At 37.3% G+C, this 20758-nt stretch overlaps 1 protein-coding gene across 6 annotated transcripts in view; it reads left to right on the top strand.

Annotated features, from left to right (window-relative positions):
* The window catches only part of Cntnap4 (contactin associated protein family member 4), a 243533-nt gene that overhangs the window by 29597 nt on the left and 193178 nt on the right, over positions 1 to 20758 (top strand). For all 6 annotated transcript variants that reach the window (XM_027933142.2, XM_027933144.2, XM_027933147.2 and 3 more), the window contains exon 2: positions 5877 to 5987. In XM_027933142.2, the coding sequence (XP_027788943.2) occupies positions 5877 to 5987 (111 nt within the window). The remainder of the gene's footprint in view (positions 1 to 5876; positions 5988 to 20758) is intronic.

The following is a 20758-nucleotide window of genomic DNA, read 5'->3' on the forward strand; positions in this document are numbered from 1 at the left end:
GGGACTCAGTAGCAGGCAGAGGAGAGGAAAGGTTGATGTGGGGAGGGAAGGGGAGCTTCAGGTGAGTCCTGATTGGCGGCTGTTGGGTGGGGAAGTCTACACAGGCTAAGCAGAAGCAGGCTCTGCAGTGGGATGGGTCAGGAGCAGGTGTTTGACTTTCTCTTAGCCACTATTAAATTGGGCAAAAATTAGGGAAGCTGTAAATTATCAATCAAGTCCTGGCTGGTTTGAGTCAACTGCTGGTGGAGTAATTATTTGCCTTCCTGAACTGGTTACTGAGTAGTAGGTTGACTTCTTGGGCTGGATCTATAAATGGCCCTCTGCCCATTTGTATATTCTGTCTCTCTCTGGGTGGGACACAGATGTATCAGGTACTAGGCCATGGGTTGTGTTAGGTCCCCCGACAGGATTCTACCTGGAATCATGAAGCAGCCTGAACATTTTGTAGCATGAACTCCTTCTGAGCTTATGGTAGAAAACAATATCATTGTCTAAATTTTCTGGAAATCAAAAACATTTAAATTTCTGAGTTCTTGACTTACATATAGGAAATATGATTCATTAGCGGCACGTACCTGATTTGGGCAGGTCTCTGTTCAACAGAACAGAGAAGGTGGTTATTCAGTGACAACTAAGTTGACCATGAACTGAAAATCAGCCTTATCTTTTTGTTGAATATATTTTTGATTTCCAGTGCTTGTCTCAACAATGCCCGGGCTCACACTAGGAGGGCTGACAGTGGTCTGCCTGGGTTAAAATATTATTTCTGTCACATTGTAGTAATGGGCTCTGGTTTAATATTTTAGCTATTGTGCCCTCTTTTTCCTCAATTGTCCCAGGAGTTAATAGGATCAAGTAGTATAGAGTGTTTGCCAGGACCAAATGAGTTAATAGATGTGAAGCACTGAGAATCTCAGCAGCCAATAATATATACTTATTATCTTGGTATAGGTAATATCACACACCGCTTAGGAAAATTGAATTACTTTTATTAGAAACCGAACAGCTTTTACTTACTTATGAGAATTATGCATTAAAGCCTTTTGTAAAATAAAATTAAATTACTTTCTATCGAGCTATATTAAAATACTTTCAGTATAGCTTGCATCTTTATTTGTAAAAGACTATTGAATGTTTTCACACATACAACTTGCCAATCTAATTTATCATTGTCTTTTTAATGACAGTGGTTTTTCTTTCATGTGAAGAGTAAATGACTACTTCCCTGATATTGACCCGAAAGCCATAGAGTTGTGTATTGTGTGTGTGTGTGTAAATGTCTCAACATAAGTTGAGTAATTTTTCCCTGTATTATGTGTACTCCAACAGAATTCAGTAACACTCTCTAAATGCAATCAGTGTATATATATATGTGTGTGTGTGTATTTTTTACAAAAAGGCTAAGAACTATACTTTCACTATTTCTGAGATCAAGGTTAAAGTAGAAATTCTAATATAACTGTGATAAAAGTTGAATAATATGTGATGTAATTTTTGAAAAATATAGAGTAATGAGAATGTTGCTCATGCTCTAGCAGAAGAAAACAGTAATTCCCCGAATGTGCCCTGCTACCATTTTGAATTGTACAAGCTTCCGTAAAATGTTTGGTGTCTGTTTTATACATATTACCAGTTGGTGCAGTCTTCATACCCACCTCCTCCTGCCCTGCACCTCTTTTCACCAAGAGTGTTGCCTGTGGCCCAGTGATGAAGGCAATAGCTTACTATGATGATCTGATAAGGTACTGAATTTTAAAAATACAATTATGTTTTGAGCTAAAAATAGCATGCTATTTCAGACTTCAAAAGCTCCTTACATAAATGCTTATATATTTTTGCACTCTAAATGATCTTTATTTGCATGTGAAAACTGTAAATTAGAGCTAATAATCACTGAAATGTGAGAGAAAAATGGAAAATTCCATCAGATAGAGTCCTCCAATAGACTAGTCTTTGGGTTGCTTTTACCCTAGTCTAGAACAGTGTTTCTCACTCTGAGCGCTATTGACATTTGGGGCCAGATATTTATTTGTGCCCTACGCATTATGTGACATTTAGTAGTATCCTGCCCCTAGCCATGATGACTAGCATGTCTCTAGGTATTGCTAAATGCTAACTGGGGAGTGAAATTATCACTGGTTAAGAACCTTGAGCTGAAATGTCAACCTCAGCTTTGCAAGTCCAGAAACTGCATTTACTAGTGCAGTCAGAAAACTAGTTTTCTGAAATTAAATTCACAGGCGGCTGTTACTTAATCCAGAATTTCATTTGTTAAGGTCCAGAGGAAAATGTCCCTTGTAGTCACTCCAGATCCATTACTGCTGCCTGAGGTCTGCCTCTTCTTGTGTCAAGTGGATGATAAACGAATGGCCTGTCCAACTTTGAGTTGGATGCACACACCTGAAAAGATGTTTTATTCAGGCCATTATGGTATCCAGTGAAATCCCTATATCCCAAATCATAATTACAATCATGGTGTTCCTATATGTGGGTTCTGGACCCCAACTTGCTTCATCAGTTTAATGGTTCTACCACAATGAGATGAACAAATGAGCCAAACTCTGAATATTAATAACCTCATCTATAGGTTAATACCATTGGGAAATCAATGGGAGGGGTCCAGATTAGTTACTACAGGTGGAATGATTATAAATTCTTAGCACAGAGCACTCACTAAACCTGTGTTAGTTTTTATTAGTTATATAAGAACAACTAAAATATTTTATTGTTAAATACACATGTAACAGATTACAGTAGAATGTATATGCTCACTGTAAAGAAAAATGCTAAGTATTCACCAAATCCTGTTGGAATTTTAACAAACATCAGAAGCCACCATCTGCCCTTTTATGATCTGACTTCCATATTACATGTCCCTGTCCCACCACATGGAAAAAAGCATCCCTTTTAAAATTTCAGTTCCATTCTTTTAAAGCTAAAAGTAGGGCGACATTGATTCTCAATTTATAGCTGGCAAAAAACAAATGGGCAATAAATATATGCCCTCTAGAGCGACTGCACTAGGGAGGCATTTTACATTCGAAATATTGATTTGCATCTGCATAATTGATTGTGGAATGCAGTTAAACACCCCTTCCCATCACACACCTGCATACTGATAATGATTGGAAAATTGCTGCACTTCTAATGAACACATCTCCACACAGCACTCGCCCCATGCATGAGTCATGGGCTCATTTGTGTGTGCAAACACACACATTGTAGTGTAGTTTCCACTGTGTGCTAAATGTGTTTTTGTTGCTGCTTGCCTGCTGGGGGATAACTGGAATTTCCTTCAACATGCCACAGGCTGTGTCCTTTTTATGTATATACTCCTTAATACTTGAATTACAACTAGACTGGCCAGTGTTAGTACTTAAGCCAATCAATAGACACGTGGGAACTGTCTTAGGAGTTAGCTGGAGAATTTAAGGTACAAAAGGAGAAAAGTGGACTTGAAATGAAAATGAGACAATCTTGAAAACAAAATGCTATCTTAGGTGAAGTCTTGTGAAAGGCATTGGAGAACAAATTGTGTTCAGGCAGAATGAGCTTCGTCAAATCTCAGGTGAATCGAGGTCATTCTTGGATTTATTTAATTTAAATTGCTTACTGTCAGTTAAGACATTTAGGGCAATAGCCCTCCGTGATTTCTAATTATCAATATGTGTTAAATACTAAATATTAGAATACTGTTTTTTTTTATTTGAGCAAAAAAAATAGGAACATTTTAGTAATTGTTAAAAACATCAAAGACAAGTTCTTTAAGGATTATATATAATGAGACATTAGCTAAATAAATTATGCATGCATGTCATGATAAACACGGAATTCTTATATTTTCTTGGACTTTATTTTTTATTATTATAAACAATGTGATACACACAAAGGGATAGATAATAAATAGGCATAGACATTAATATATACATCTTGATATATGTATGTAAACATATGTGTGTGTGTATATATATACACATACACACATATGTTTACATACATGTGTATATTTATACATGAAGCATCATAATGAAGTGGAAAACTGAATGTATCATCTACACCCAGTACTGCCAATTCCATTTCATTCATCTGTGTAATTTCCTCTTATCCTGACTCTACCCTCCTCTGGAAGCCAACAAATATTCAGTTATATAATTTTCATCTTTTCTCCAAATAGTTTTAAAAAATCAAGTACGTTTCCAAACAACCAATGGTTTAGCTTTAGTTCTTAGGATTCTCACAACTAAAACTTCACTAGAAATTTCATTTTTAAGATCCAACCCTTTTGTTTTGAGTTGCTGTAGTTCATTTCATGGCTGTATACTATTCTATTGTGAACTGTAACTATGATTGATCTATTCTTTGGCCATTGGGTGTACGGACTGTTCATAATTTTTTTTTTGTTATTATGAGCAGTGATAAACCTGTCTTCTGGTATAAAATTATTAGTTTCTTTAGTGCTGTTCATTTCTAATTTCTCCTTTTCATGTAATATTAATAATAATAATAAAGTTATTAGTATTTTTGTAGCTCCTTTGGGAAAAAGACAAAGTTCCTTGAGACCTGTGGTCCGTCCTGAAAGAACAATCAAGGCTTGCCATCGGAGAAAATGCCTGTTTATTGAGGAACAGCTCTGCATATTTATAGAGGGGGGGGGGCAGTGGTTTGACAGTTATGACAGTTTAATGGTTGAAGGGTTTGACAGTTGGCATGGGGTGCTTTCTGATTGGTGGGTAAGGATCATGTGAGCCAGCAGGGCTAGTCTGATTGGTGGGTAAGGATCATGTGAGCCAGCAGGGCTAGTCTGATTGGTGGGTAAGCATCATGTGAGCCAGCAGGGCTCACCATTGGACAGCTCTTCTCAGGGGATGGGGAAGTTAGTCTTTGGAGCCGGGGTGACTCCCAACACATCCAGGGGAAGCTCTTCCCAGAAGGACATACCTCTGAGTGGAACTGATGGAACCAGGGATCTGTGAAAGTTGAAATGTACGAGCTGATGACAATTTCTTGTTTTCATGAGTAGCTGCTCAGGCTCATGCTTCAACACTGGTGACTTGGAGCTTCTCTGGACCCAGGTTCTCTGGATGAGCTGACGTCGTCAGACTTCTCCCAGCTTTTGCTGATTTACTGCGTATAAAATCGCATCTTACAATCACAGTCCTGATTTAAATTTCTTTTTGCCAAGTTTGGCAATCAGCATATATAATGTCAATTTGTATCAGTGTGTGGTCTCTGATGAAGCCTTGTACCCTACTTTCCGTGTGTTTTCTAACTGAATTAAAGCTGGTTTTGTTTTTCTTTATTTTTTAAAAATTTTCTTCATTTGGAAACCTGATTTACATGGTTTACATGTTTCTTTTGCATATACCTTCTCATGTTTTCTTTTTAATGTGTCTTTCTACCTTTCCTCCATATGTTCTACAAGTTTCCTTGTTTCTATGAGTCTTTATATTTTTACATTCATGTTTCTTTCCTATGTACTTCAAACATTTTGTAATTTTTTTCCTTCACCTTTTTAAGGTAGCTTTTAGGAATCCTAGGTTCTTAATCTCAATGTAGTTAAATCGATGAATCTTTCGATGTCTGATGAGGAATTTTTACTTCTTGTATAAATAAATCCTTCGTACCTTAAGACGTTATATAACTATGATTTCTGTGATGTTCTCCTTCTCTGTTTCCAGCTCCTGATCTTGAAGGTTTTTTTTTCTTTCCTTACTGAACTTATTAGACTGTTAATAGAATACCTAGGCGCTGTGGGCATATTTCTATAGATTCTAGATGCTAGTTTTTGATATGTCTGTCAGTTGGTTGTGTCTATTGACTCCAGGAAAACTGTCAGTCCTGTACTAACCAGAGTGTGGCATTTTTCCCCCTGGCAGATGACTGTGACGATCCTCTCGTGTCTGCCTTGCCTCAGGTGGCCTTCAGCAGTTCTTCTGAGCTCTCCAGCAGTCATGGTCCTGGATTTGCAAGGCTAAATCGAAGAGATGGTAAGCCTGCCCCTTTCCCCCACCCCATTTTCCATTTTCTTTTCATCAGATCATCCTAAGTGATTGTTGTAAAAAGAAGCGGAATTTTGAATAAGACAATGGTGAAATCTCATGAGATGTACGTGACATCTAGCTTCCATTCTGGATTGGCAAACCGTCATGTACATCCTACTTGGAACATCTGGTATCATCATTTCCACATTCCAGAGAATTTAGCGCCTTTCATCTGGCAAGTTGATTATATATCTTATGAAATAAAATGTCCCACAACAATATGCAATCACTTTGGATCACAGTAGTGATTAAAACTCTATTCGCTTTCCATTTTCAGTTTAACAAAGAAGTTTGCAAGAAGTAATTTTAAAAGATCGTTGTTTAAAAATAATAATCCCTCGGTTGATTTAATTCTCAATGTGGTTGACATGATTGTTGGAGCTGTTGAGGAGTAGGAACTTCATAAGGCTTTCATGCTCCTCTAGGAATACTTAGCTCATATTGTTTACCATCTCTTAGGTAGGTTGGGTTTGATGGCTTGAATATGTTTAAAGCAAAGGGAAGATAATTAAATGCCACTTGCTGTGGAAATGAGAAAGAATTTCAAAACACCGTGTACTTAGAGACAGAGCATCACTGTGATCACTTTTCATAAGGTACTCGGGTAAAAATCATCTGCATAGAAGTTGGAGGGAAAGAGGCTTGGCGATACCAATATGGAAAACATTCTTAACAAACATGAAGAATAGACACCGACATCATGTATTATCAAAACCATACTTCAGTCATGCAATATCCCTTTCTCTCTTGCTCTTATCAGTTAGCCACCGGGTTAGGCAGATTTTTTTTGTGGCTATGACCAGGAAGAATTTTTTTTCCAAATGTTTTCTCTCTGTGTGCATGCGTGTGTGTGCGTGTGTGTGTGTGCCCGCATGCTGTGAGCACTGCATGCATTAACGTTTAATGTGCAATTTACGGAAGCAATTTTTATTGAGGGATCATAGTTGAAAGCTGGTTTTGTGAGTATGTTAGTCAGCTTTTGGTAGCTGTGGCCAAAATACCTCACAAGAACAACTCAGAGGAGAAAAAGTTTACTTTAGTTCACGGTTTCAGAGGTTCAGTCCATGGTCAGCCGACTCTATATCTCTGGGCCCAACGTGGGGCAGACTGTCAGGGTTGGAGGGTGGAGAGAAGAGAAGCTGTTGTGTTTATAGCCTGCAGGAAGCAAAGAGAGAGAGGAGCCAGGGGAAAATTACAGTTCCTAAGGGCATGCCCCTCAGGTCCTACTTCTTCCAGCCACACCCAGTCTGCCTACAGGCCTCCCAGTATTCCATTCAAATTATGAATCTGTCAAGTGGATGAATCTACTACTTAGGTCATAGTTCTCACAGTCTGATCATTTTACCTCTGAACATTCCTTCACTGTCTCACACATGAACTTTCGAGGGGGACACGTAATATCCAAACCATAACACCATTCCTTTTAAGTTTACTCCTTGATGTTATTATTTGTGCTATTGTTTAATGTTTGAGCACCTTGAACTTTGGACATAACAAATAGATTTTGTGTGGGTCTGTGATTTGCCATCTGGAGATATCTATGTCTGTCTGTCTGTCTAGATCTACCTATCATAGATATATCTCTATATATGCAGATATATAGATATCATATAAAGTTCTAATTATAATATAGATATTTATACAATACCTTAACATGATCTTAAGGTCAAGTTTATTTAAATTTTTTTCTCATTTGAGATAGCCACTTATGTGTGCTTCTGAGCATAAAGATATCAATGCAGGGTTAAAAATTGAGATCTTGGGCTGGGGCTGTAGCTCAGTGGCAGAGTGTTTGCGTAGCATGTGCCAGGAACTGGGTTTGATCCTAAACAAATAAAATAAAGGCATTCTGTCTGTACCTAACTACAAAAAAAAAAAAAAAAAAAGTTAAAAAAAGCAGAGATCTTTGTAGGAAGAAAAGAAGGAAATTTGGAGGCTCTTGAATGTGTTTGTGTAAATGTTTTGTCGGTTCCTTTTAAGTGCCTTGTGACGAGAATCCCTGGTCACTGGGGACAATCTCTTTCCATTTGCTGCTTGGAGCCCCTGACTGGCCAGGCACCCTGTGGAGGGCCATTTTGGATCCTGCAGCCATGCGCGCCCCCCACAGGCTTATTGTCCCCACAACATGCTTCTGAGAATCAGGTGTCCATCCTGTGCTCCTTTCTAAAGTAGAGTTTGACATTTACCACCTCTTCCTTTGAGTCATAAGAGCTTCCACAGAATGTGTCCCACTGAGAAAAAGACAAAATTTAATTTATCTATGTATCTTTATTTCATTTGTTGAGGTCCAATAAATCATAAAAATATATTTTATTAATTGGATCCAATCATTTTTTTTTATTAATTTATATACTCATCAGGAATCTCCATCAGTGGGACTCATTTTCATTCTTAATTTGTTTCTATGGCTCTTGCTGCAACACAATATCAAACTTCATGAATCTCATTTGCATGTTAATGAAACTGAAAAACAAAACAGGATCATTTTAATTATCTTTTGCTGGTTGTCAACCTACTTGATTACATTTTTCCTTTTTATTTAGTTTTTCTTTTTTTTTCCCTATTAATTACATGAAGTGTTCATAAAGGAATGTCAGATTTTGAGTGATTTATTAAAGCCTATCTATTCCTTCTAGTATCAAAACATTCCTTATAGTATTTAAATTAGACTGGAAAGGGTGTCTACCCAACTCCGCAGGTCATGTATAAATAAATGAAATCAGCAAATACAGGTCCCAGTATCCTGGATACATAGAGTGACTCTTTTTTTTTCCTGAGGGATCAGGAAATTTGGCAAAGAATGGCCAGTCAGGAAATGAGAAACAACCCATTTATTTTCTAGCCGTGGATCTGTGCCACCATGGGTTACCCTGAGAAAATGACTCAGGTTCCAGTAATGATGGAAGGGGAATAGGAGAGGCTCCTCTTAGACATTATGATTCCATTTCTGTCAGTGGGGAGGAAATCAACCTTACCTAAAATAATATAATGATATGATTTTTCCACATGAGTGCTATTGTGGGTTCAATTGTGTCCTCTAAAGGATACATTGAAGTCCTAAACCTGATACCTTTAAAAGTGATTGCTTCTGGACATTTGGTCTTATGAGATATGATCAAGTTAAGATGAGGTTGTGTTGGACTAAGATGGTTCCTAAGACCAATGATTGGCATCTTTATAGGGAGAATGAAATTTGAAGATACAAAGACAAAGAGAAAAAGGTATGTGAAGATGTCAGTGGAAATTATAGCCATGCAGCTACAAACCAAAACATATCAAGGATGGCCAGCTACCACCAGAAGCTAGAAAGAGGCCAGACAGAATTTGCCTCTAAGTCCCATAGAGGGAGGATGGCCCTGCTGACCAGCACCTGGGTTTCAACATCTTTTGCCTTCAGAACTGTGCACAGAGTCCATCTCTGTTCTAAGCTGCCTTGTTCCTGATACTTTATTATGGCTGCCCTAGGAAATAGAAGTACCATTGAATAAACAACATCTTTTTTTTCACTACATGATGCTCCAGAGGACAGTTAAACTTAAATCATTTTCAAAAACAAATGATGTACTTCCTTTGCCCTGGGAAAATGCATATCAATTTGAACTTGAAAGATTTCATGGCTCAGAGGAGTATAATCCAAAATTAACTGTAAACAACACAAACAAAACCCAATCACTGCTAATACTCGAGAAATAATGGAATCAAATCTCTCTCTGCGTTTACGTAATAGTTCTTCCTAATCCATGGCTTTGCTTTTTGAAGTTTCACTGAGCCATGATAAGTGTGTTAGCTTTTTGTCACTGTGACAAAATACCTGAGAAAAATTAAAAAAAGAGAAAGATTTATTTTGGCTCATGGTTCTAGTCCATGGTCACCTGGTGTGTTACTTTAGGCCTTCGCCAAGCAAAACATCATGACAGGGAGTATGTGTTGGAACACAGCTGCTCACCACATGGCTGCCAGAGAGCAGAGAGAGAGGAAGGAGCCGGGACAGGATATAGCCCCCAAGGTCATGGCCCCAAGGACCTAGTCCCTTTAGGTAGGTTCCATCGCCTACAGATTCCATTACCTTTCAATAGTCTATGTAGTTATGACTCCATCAAGAGATTAATCCATTGATAAAGTTAGAACCTCCATGATCCTGTCACTTCCCAAAGCCCCACCTCTCATTGGAGAACACAAGAGAGCCTTTGAGGGAAATTCCAGATCGAAACCATGACAAAGAAAATATTAAGTAAAAAATTCCAGGAGAAATGATTCGTAAGTTTTAAATTGCATGCTATTCTGAGTAGTATGATGAAATCTCACATCATCCTGCTCTGTCCTACCTGGGATGTGAATCATCCCTTTGTCTGGTGTATCCCACACTGTATATAGCACCTGCTCCTTAGTCATATTGTCACTCTCTTGCCAATCAAATTGATTGTCATGCACTGCTTGTGTTCAGGCAACCCTTATGCTACCTCACAGAGCCTGTGTTAGTCACATCATGTCACCTTATCACATAGGCATAGTATCATCCCACATCATCACAAAAGGAAGAAGGGTGAGTACTATATAATAAGGTATTTTTGAGACAGATAAAATATAAGGAGATCACATTCATGAAACTTTTATTATAGTACATTGCTATAATTATTTTATGTTATTGCTAGTTTTTGTTGCTAATCTCTTTCTATGCCAATTTATAAATTAAACTTTGTCACAAAGCACATGTATATAGAGTTTAAAACAGTGTATGTAGGGTTTGATGCTCTCAGTAGCTTCAGGCATCCATAGGATAGGTAGGGACTACCTTATAATTCTCGATTGTTGGAGTTACAGTGTTTGAATTATAGTGAGCAACTCAAAGTTAAGCATTCTTTCACCTTTACTATTATCAATTAGAGTTCAAACAGCTTCCAGTGTACCATTTGATAGTCCATGTGTGTTCTTAGGACAGAATATTAAGAAGCCACATTTTGTAGAAATGTTCTACTGTTCCTTATGTTATAAAATAATCTAAATGATATGATTTTCTTGTACTTGGGAACCTTGGAAATAGGTTACTATGAAATGATAGAATATTTCCTATTGCTAAAAAATGAAATATTCATCAGTATTTTCCTTTTATCTATTTTTTAACCACAAGTGAGTCCTTCTGCTTAAAGTACTTATTAAGCTCTGTTTCCCTCATATACTATAGAATTTGCTGTTAAAATTAAGTATCTGTCCTAAGAGAAATTAGCTTACTTGGTTAATTGACAGAGATAATGCCCATTCTTGGATATACCTCTAAAAGGAGTTATTATGACTTTTTTGTGTGTAATTGTTTGGTGATTCCTTCTTTCCTAAATCGTCATTCTTGGTTGTATACAACTATTATGCTTAGATGAAGATCCCAAAGTAAATTTCCAAAGTATGTGCTATGTATATTGGCACTAGGAGAACAGAGACAGAAAGAATAGGTGCTAACTTTTGTGGCAAATGATTCCTGTTGTTCAATATATCACAGAAAATGCTTTATAATTATTTTATTCTAAAAATAATAATATGAACATATTTAATAATGGTTTTACTCAGGTTTTTTTCAGTATTGTAGTCAGTGATTTGCAACCAAAATACCTGACAGGAACAATTCTAGAGGAGGAAAAGTTTATTTGACATTCACAGTTTCAAAAGTCTCAGTCCATAGACAACCGTCTCCATTGCTCTGGGCCCAAGGTGTGGCAGCACATCATGGCAGAAGAATGGTGGAGGATCTGGACATGGCACCAGGAAGTGGAGGGGGAGAGAAAAGAGAGAGAAGAGAGAGAGAGAGACTCACCAGGAAAAATATATATACTCCAAAAGCATGCCCCAATGACCTACCTCCTCCAGCCACACCCTACCTGCCTACAGTTACCACCATTTAATCCCTATCAGGGGATTCATGCACTGATTAGGTCAACTCTCATAACTCAATCATTTCACCTCTGAACTTTCCTACATTATCTCTCACACATGAGCTTTTGTGAGATGCCTCCTATCTAAACCATAACAATAACCAATACTTTTTTATGAGAAAAAGAATAAATAATAACTTTGTATAGGATTTAAAAGTCTCAAGTGGGGTTAAGGGGAACCTTGGAACAAGTAGGTGTGGGTCTAGAATGTGCCTGACAGGTAGGTCCCTGGGACCAGAGATGCTGTCAGTGAACTTCACCAGTCAGGTTTGCTGCGCTGGGGTGGCCTGTGCTTGGACAGTTTGTTGGGGGAACAAAGATGTCTGCAGTTTATTTGCTTCTATACTGACTGTTTCCCCATCATGCTCAGAATCTGATGTGCTGAGAAAGCCCTTGGCAGTAAATAGCTACTGGAATCACAAGGATCCCATGCCTTCCTCCTGGCCCATGCTATTGCACATGACTTCTTAATGGCTGGGCCTAATTTTCTGTTTCATGTCCTAATTTATGGTATGGATGGCCCTCCTTTAAGTCCACAGGTATACAGCTCTTAACAATGATACAGGAACATCTAAAGCCAATGAAGTCCCTGAATAGTTAGGCCCCCAAGTCACCTTCAAGCTTCCCACACACACTTGAACTTCAGCTCCTCCACACTGCTTCTCTCTTTTGGGCTTTTTTCTGTAGATAACAAAAGTTTAGGTGAAGAACAACTGTTTAAGTATTAGACCTCTCTGGGAACAAGTCACTATACTTGTGCTCAAATCACTACTACCTCTTACTTAAGGATGGGCAAGAAATTTTATTTTTTATTTATTTATTTTTTAAAGTTTTTTATTTGTTCTTTTTACTTCTACATGACACTAGAGTGTATCTTGACATATCATACATACATGGAGTATAACTTCCCTGATAACTTTTAATTTTGTGGTTGTACATGATGTAAAGTTCCACAGTACATGCATTGATATATGAACATAAGAAAGTTAGGTCCACTTCTTTTACTGTCTTTCACATTCCCATCCCCCTTCTTCTCCAGCTCCCCTGTTTAATCCAGTGAACCTCTTCTCCTTCCTCCCCGCACCTATTGTGAGTTAGCATCTGCATATCAGAAGGAATGATAGGCATGATATTTTAGAATCTTTAATTTCTTATTGGAAAAACAGGGTTAATAGTGCAATGGTATTAGTGAGATGGCATTGGCCTTTTTGAACATTATGGCGGTGCTGTGGTGTGGCCACATGAATTTAAAAAATAAAGTCGTAAGTGAATGTTACCCAGCTTCAAGGTGTATCCCGTTAATTAACTCCATTTTTGCAAATCTCACAAGACCAAATACATACACTGATGTATACAAAGGTAATTCCAAGGAATTCAAATTTCCATACAAGTCTTTGAGGAAAAGTCAATCAAACACTGATTTATCATCAAGTGAAGCAGAGTCAAAGAACTTTCATTACTAGATTAAAATAAAGATGAAAACATTCTCATTTATGTTGAGTCAGAGTTGGTAAACTAGAGTAATCTGATGGTCTAATTTAAAAAAATATATATTTTTTGCCTATCAAAATTGGCTTATGAATTTAAATAAAAAACAACCTTACTAAGAGATTACTATTTTGACAAAAGTTTGGAAAATGAAGTTCCAGATCAATTTTATGGTTAGTGGTGTGTCACTTGTGTTTACAGATTATATTTTGTATACTGGCCTTGAGAAGGTGAAATGAAAATGAGGGGAGATTTATGTCTTTTATTTATCTATATTCCTACATCCTCTATTCATTAAAGCAGAGGAGAGTTGGCTGCCAGTTCTAAGATTAATATAGAATCACTTCTATTTTTGTATTGACTCATTTGATTTAGCACCAGGGATGACCGTCCAGCTGACCATGTGTTTCCTCTTTATTTCAGATGTTCTGTCTTCTGTGTCCCCTTTCTTAAGGACAAGCTCCACCTTCACCTCTTCTTTCTTGTCATCTTGGTGTCCCCTGCCTTATCCCTTATTGTCCTTGTCTGCCCTTTGGCACACTTTTTCCAGCTCTAAATCAATATGATGTCATCTGAGTGAATGTGTCAAGTCACCCATCCTAAGTCATTCATGGTGATAAAAACTGCTGGTTTGCAAATCAAGGAAACTAGATTTTAATACCAAACTGTGGGAGGCCTTGGGGAAATGACATTGCCTTTCTTCCTTTTTTCCTTTCCTATAAAATTATGAGGTTGAATTTGAGTATCTCTAAATTCTAAGATAATGTGGTCTTTTAAAATGCAATATTCTATAGGCAGTGTATCTATCTTTTGTTTCTCACTCATCTCACTGTGGAAATCTTCAAGGCATGTGAGAGAAATTGGTGGCCATTCAGTAAGAAAGTAAGGGAAGTTTCTAAAAGCAGATTGTTTTTCTAGGTCTCTTCATGGTAGGAGGATGTTCCTGGCCTAGGAAATGTATTCAACTTTCATAAGATAAAAGAATTCAGTGATAAATATGACCCTCCTAAAACTGATAAAATGCTTTGAACTTGGTCAAGTGAAATATACCCATGAAACTAAAAGCTATCATTAACACATAACTTATATTCTTTTAGTATATATCTAATATATTACCAAGGGGTAAATTTGACATGCAGGTGCAATGAATCAACAGAGTTAAGTAATCAAGTGGTTCCCCACCACATGACTGGTGAACCCATAGACTGGGTTTTCCCAGAACAACTGGAGACAATGAGGAGGTGAAAGTGATTTGGTAGGACATAGCTTCCAGAAGAAGACAGCAGTGGAGGAAGGAGGGAAAGGAAGGAGAAGAAGCCAGAAAATTTCAGGCAAAGTCCCAGGAATAGCCTTATCCCTCAGGAAACTGTAGATAATAAGTTTTACCTAAGACTTTGTCCCACCTCAAGGCATCTGGTATAATGAATGATTAGTTTAGTAAAGTTAATGTAAGCTCAGCCTTCCATAATAAAATACCATAGACTGGTTGGTTGAACAATAGGTATTTCCCCTCCATGATTTCTTAGGCTGGGAAATTTAAGATCAAAGTGGCAGCAGATTTGGCATCTGACGAAGGCCTTCTTCCTTACTTCCTGATGGCCGCCTTCTTGGTTCGTATTCACATGGCCTTTCCTGGGTACATGTGCATGGAGAGAGTGCTAGCTCTGTTTGCTGCCTCTCAAAAGAGCACTAACACCACCACGAGTGTCCCAATTCAGGACCTCATCAAACCCAGTCACATCCCAAAGACTCCAACTCCAAATACCATCAGAATTCCAACATTGAATTCTGTGGGCACCCAAGCATCCAGCCCATATTACTCAGATGCATTTCTAGAAACTAGTAAACCAATCAGAAAGTATTAACTGCATGGAGTGTCTGAGAGAAACCAAGACAGCCTTCATGGGCAGAGATCCTGTGTAGAAAGGAAGTACCATGAAGTGGGACTGACATTTTCTATACCAAATACCAGAACTTCAAAATATATACAGAAAAATGAACAGAAATAATAGCATAACTAGATATTGTAAATAGAAATGCAAAATAGTAGGTTCATTGTTAAGGGCCTTCTCTGTATCTCAATCATTAAATAGCCAAGAAAAAAAATCGGTGGAAATATAGAAGAGTTCAATGGCAAAATTAGTGAATTTGACAAAATGGGTAAATATTTAACTTATAAAATGTCTAGAGCATCTTCAACAACTGCTGAATACACATCTGTATCAAATGTACCTAGAATAATTACCGTTTATGCTGAGCCATAAAAAAGGTTGTAGCAAATCTCAAAGGATTGAAATCATATGGAGTAAGTGCCCCGATACAGTAGAATTAAGCTAGAAATCATTAATTAAAAAATTATTAAAATCCAAAAAGGTATGGAATTTAATTAACATATTCCTCAACAGGAAATCTCAATGGAAATCAGAAAACATTTTATCTCAATTATAGCAAAATAATATAAATCAAAATAGTGAGGTGCAGCTTAGACAAAAACCAAGTCTTAATTTCAAACCGAGACAAAGAGGCTAAATATGAGTGTTATTCAAGTAGCCATCTTAAGAAATCAGAGAAAAAAAAAACCCAAAAGATTTAACCAAAAGAAATAAAGAGGGAAAAAGTTTTGAATTAATGAAACAGAAAACATATAATTAATAAGACCAAAGTATTATAAAAGAGGATATTTTAACAAACTTCCTAAGAATCGTGAAAATCTAAGTGAATTCAAAGAATTATTTGAGAAACACAGCCTACAAAGTTGTACTCAAGAAATAAAAAATGAATATCCCTGTGTTTCTAAAAGATAATTAAAACGTTTCAACAAAGAAAACTCGAGGCTAACATGGCTTCAAATGGGAATTCTTCCAAATGCATTTCAGGAGGATGTGACTCTAATCTCACATATTCTCCCTCGGAGAAGAACAACAACAACAAGTCAAAAGACGCCTCACTCATTTTGTGAGGCCAGCATAACCTTGAGACCAAACTCTGTCAAGGACAAACAAGAAAGGAAAATTAAAAGCCACTCTCTCTCATGAATATAAATGCAAAATACTCTCAACAAAATATTAGCCTACACGTGTGAAGGGACTTAGACTCAGCTCAGAATGAGAATGTCCCTGTGGGCTGGAATGTACATGTGCTCTGAAAGCTTGGTGGGTTGTATCACCAAAGAAACAGTGACAACGGGGACTTTGGCTTTCTTGTCTGATATCATTGTGTGTCTATGGGGAGCATCCTTCCCAGCAAGTGAGGGGCACATGGGACACAAGGATGAGGCAAGGTAGCAGTAACAAACCGAAAACAAAACAAACAAACAAACAAAAAAAAACCCCCCAAAAACCCATTGTGTTTCCTTATTCACTCATATCATGTTAAAGATGTGCTGTTGTGTACTAGACTCTTCTAGTGAGACAGTTACAGCTCTCAGCCCCACCTCTTTCTCCAGCCAATGTTGCAATGGCCAAGTGCAATCTCCAGCAGGTGTCTTACCTTGGGATGGAGCACTTCCCTGTGGTTTGCTGGCCCCTGGCTTTTCTGATGCTGAGCAATGGTCTACCTCTGGGGATCCACTGGGCTCATAAATTCTGGTGGTGAGGGATGAAGATATCGCCTGCCTGTGAGGCTGCAAACAATATGGATGAGGAGAGATGGGCGAAGGCTCCCCGTTTTTCCTTAGGATGGAAAGGTGAGAAGCGCTTCATGGGGCTGTTCTCAAGTGCCTGTGAGATTGCTCACCAGGAGCCTGGAGCTTTATCTGAGTCAAGAGCACAGCTTTGTTTGGGCCTTTCCCCTTGTTCCATCCCCTCCATGCCTGCCCCTGGGATCATTTCTTCCTTGTAGAAACTTGGCCTCCAACTCCCACTTCCAGTGCACACAGGGACTTTCTTCCAAATAGTAGATGGTGAGGAGAACTTCCCAGTGGAGAAACCTGGCAGTCGCCAGCTCATCCAGGTGATCAATGTGAAGGTCATCAGTGTTAAAGCTCTATGGATAGTATGTACCCTGATTTGATGTGATGAAAATCCCATTTTACCTTGGTGGTCTTCCTCTCAAAAGCCTATGTGAAAAATGACACAATCCCCGAAGTGAAGAGCATCCCACCTGCTCTGTCATCCTTAGAGCTGTCAAGGTTATCAAGAGACTAGGAAGTCTAAAAGCTGTCATAACCGAGATAAGCTTAAGCAGACCAGGTGACAAACATGATTACCTTAATGGGATCCTAGAACAGCAAAAAGACATTTTGGTTAAAAACTAAGGACATTCAAATAAAGCATAGATTTATTTGTATTTTATTTGCATTCAAATAAAGGTACAAAAGTGTATCAATGTTGATTCATTATTTGTGACAAATATACTCACATAAGTCTTTAATTATAGAGGAATCTGGTGTGGGGCATACCAGAACTCTGTAATAGTCTTGCAAATATTCTGTAATTCTAAAACTATTTGTGTGTGTGTGTGTGTGTGTGTGTGTGTGTGTGTGTGTGTTGCTAGGGATTGAATCCATGGCCTTGTGCAGGCAAGGCAAGCACTCTACCAACTGAGCTATATTCCTAGCCCTCTTAAACTATTTTAAAATAAAGAAAAAATTAAAATGTACACTCACACTTTGGCATTATCAACATGGAGTGTGAAGTGGACTTGGACAATATACTAGGAAAATGAGTGCATATGGCAAAAACCCATTTAAGGGGATGGGAATGAAAAATGCAATGTAAAATTTAAAATGGACTAGAGACCCCCTTTTTTGTCTCTGATTATCCCGGTGAGTTGGATTTTTGAAAGTATGATGTCATTGGAAGAATTGTTTGCTTTGGCAATAGTAACATATTTGTTTATGACTTTGTTATTTATATATTTGATTTTTAACTACAGATCTCTGAAGGGTGCCCTGCATATGTCATTTCATGAGAAAAGGCATAGAAAAATCGCATGATTTTATGAGGACTTCCCTTTGTTCCTGCTCCAGCAGGACTTTAAATCAAAGATTTTCTCCCTCAGCAGGAATTTGGTTATTGGCCTTAATGTCTAGTAATCTATCTAGAAAGCTAGCTTTAAACCAAATTTAAATGAGTTGAAGATGTTTTTTTTGTTATTTTCTGCCATCTTCTTATTTAATCTCTTTTAAAAAGTTATCATGTAATTAATATTAACAATCGAAAATAAAAGGGAGAGTGTCCTTGGCTTTATAAGATTGTTTCTACAACTGGAATATAAAACACAACCAACTTTAATAGACTATATAGAAACATATGGGTGTATTAAGATGAAAACACAATAAGGTCAAAGATTCCATACCCAAAAGAGAATGCCTAGATTCCCAAAGCCCCATCATTGACTTTGGCTTTGTGCATTGGTTGTTTGCCAGAGTCTCAGAAGAAGGCCTGGGCAGACACTTCCCACCTCTGTGCCCTGGGAGATCACGTCTAACAGTCTCATTTCTTGTTTTTTTTTCATGGTCTGCTGGAATTTTCCAGTTGCCTGTGAGACCTGTCTGGAAAACACACACATACACAGAGAACTTATCAACTTAAGTAAAATTCATCACCTCCAACCAGCTTCTTTTTGTAATTATTTTTCCTTTTCTGTTCCTGGTGGTTTTCTCAATCATCATGGCTTAAAACTCTTACAAATCACCTTTTATTTCTCCCTTGATCCTTTCTCCTGGGAAAGATGACAAAATCTGTGTATCTGTGGCTAACAATTTCTCTCTTTCATACTCCTGTTTCCATTGATATTATCCTAACATAGTTCTGTGGTTTCCAATCAAGATTATTTTAGTAGACCTGTAACTGGTCATGTAGTTCAGGGCTTTCTTCAATACAAATAGATTTTAAAGCCCAGTGATAACTTGTGTGCCTGCTTAAGACTTTGACCCCACCTATATTGCCTATATGGGCCTTTCTGAATGTGCTTTTCAGAATCTTGCTAGTGTTCTGCAGTGGTTGGTAGTTTAAAGGAAAAAGGAATAAAAAATTAAAAAGCTTTCAAAACTTAAGCTGCAAAATAGTTTACTACCATTTATTAACAGTATAGTTTCTCTTACTAACTCATCCCTGCCTAATTTGCACACTATTCCTTATTATTTATTAGATTTGCTCTGTACCTGTTAGTAATGTACAACATTCATTCTATGATTAGTACAATTACGTAAAGAGCTCATTGATGCAGAAAAGCATAAATGAAATAAAAATGGAAGGAGTAAAATTCAGAACAGTGGCATAAATATAAGAAATGACCATAATTCTAGAGCAGATAAAAACTAAAATATATGAGATGCAATATGAGAATATTTTCATGTGATGATTTTGCACTACCATTTAAATAAGGAAAGTACTGGATATATCTGTAAAGATTATACTTTCTTAGATGAATGATTCACCCTTAAACTTTTAAAAAGTTGAGTTGAAATTAATATACCATATAAAGTGTACAATTTAATGGCATTTAGTCCAATCACAGCGTTGAAAAATCATTACAATTATTAGATTCCAAAATGCATTTAAAATATTTTTAATTGAATTTTTTTTGGTTGTGGTCTACCATTTTTATTCCATTCTTGTTTGTTTTTTTCTGTGTTCAAAAAGCATTCTTCCCCCTTTCTGTTTTCTCTGGGAATTATAATTAATCTCTTGAACTTATAATGATCTAATTTGAATTAATCTTCCTTTCTTCATTGTTACACACTACACTATTACCCAGTGCTCTCTCTTCTTTTATGGATGGCTTTTATATATTTTTATGCACATGAGACCTAAAAATAGATTTATAAGTATTTTTTATGTATTTGTCTTTTAAATCAGGTAAGGAAAAAACAGGAGTTACAGTCCCTAAATACAATAATTCTTTCATTTACCTGCCTTACCAGCATTCTTTATATTTCCATGTGACTTTGCAATTCCTGTCTAGTGTTCTTTCCCACGTGCAAGACTCCATTTTTTACTGGACAGATCTGTTAGTGACAAAGCCCCTCAGATTTCCCTGGGAATGTTATCATTTCTTCTTCATTAGAAAAGGAGAGTTTGGCCAACTATAGAATTCTTGGTTGAGTTTTTTTTTTTTTTAATTTTCCTTCAGCACTTTAAATATGTTCCACTGCCTTTTGGCCACCATAGTTTCTGCTGAGAAATTGATTACAAATGCTTGAGGATTTCTTGTATGTGACAAGTGCTGTTTTAAGATTCTTTGTCCTTGTCTTTCAACAGTTTGGTGGAAATAGGTCTCGCTGTGGAACTCTTGGTGTTTCTCCTGCTTGGTGTTTGTTCAATTTCTTGGGTACACTGACGTATCATTTAGTAAATTTTAAAT

The sequence above is a fragment of the Marmota flaviventris genome, chromosome 18 (genome assembly GCF_047511675.1).
Source record: "Marmota flaviventris isolate mMarFla1 chromosome 18, mMarFla1.hap1, whole genome shotgun sequence".
NCBI lineage: Eukaryota > Metazoa > Chordata > Mammalia > Rodentia > Sciuridae > Marmota > Marmota flaviventris.